General features: G+C 54.1%; 1 protein-coding gene across 1 annotated transcript in view; it reads left to right on the top strand.

The window, feature by feature from the left end:
• The window catches only part of LOC104461926 (neuron-specific calcium-binding protein hippocalcin-like), a gene marked incomplete at its 5' end in the record, with an annotated part of 1112 nt that extends 955 nt beyond the window's left edge, over positions 1–157 (top strand). Inside the window, one exon of the mRNA XM_010073673.1 lies at positions 44–157. Within this exon, the coding sequence (XP_010071975.1) occupies positions 44–157 (114 nt within the window). The remainder of the gene's footprint in view (positions 1–43) is intronic.
• Between the last annotated feature and the right edge of the window lie 72 nt (positions 158–229).

Raw genomic sequence — 229 nt, 5'->3', positions numbered from 1 at the left:
TGCCCACCCTGTGCCCCCCCTCATCCCCATCTCCCTCTCCCAGGCCATCTACAAAATGGTCTCGTCCGTGATGAACATGCCCGAAGATGAATCGACTCCGGAGAAAAGAACGGAAAAAATCTTCCGCCAGATGGATACCAATAACGACGGTAAATGAGAGGAGATGGAGGGGATTAAGGGAAAGGTCTCATGGCTAAATCCGGGGGGGTCTTAGAGGTTCCCGCACGCG

This window comes from Pterocles gutturalis, unplaced genomic scaffold (genome assembly GCF_000699245.1).
Source record: "Pterocles gutturalis isolate BGI_N339 unplaced genomic scaffold, ASM69924v1 scaffold32047, whole genome shotgun sequence".
Lineage (NCBI taxonomy): Eukaryota > Metazoa > Chordata > Aves > Pterocliformes > Pteroclidae > Pterocles > Pterocles gutturalis.
The sequence above is the reverse complement of the archived record's forward strand: the minus strand, read 5'-3'. Positions and strand labels throughout refer to the sequence as shown.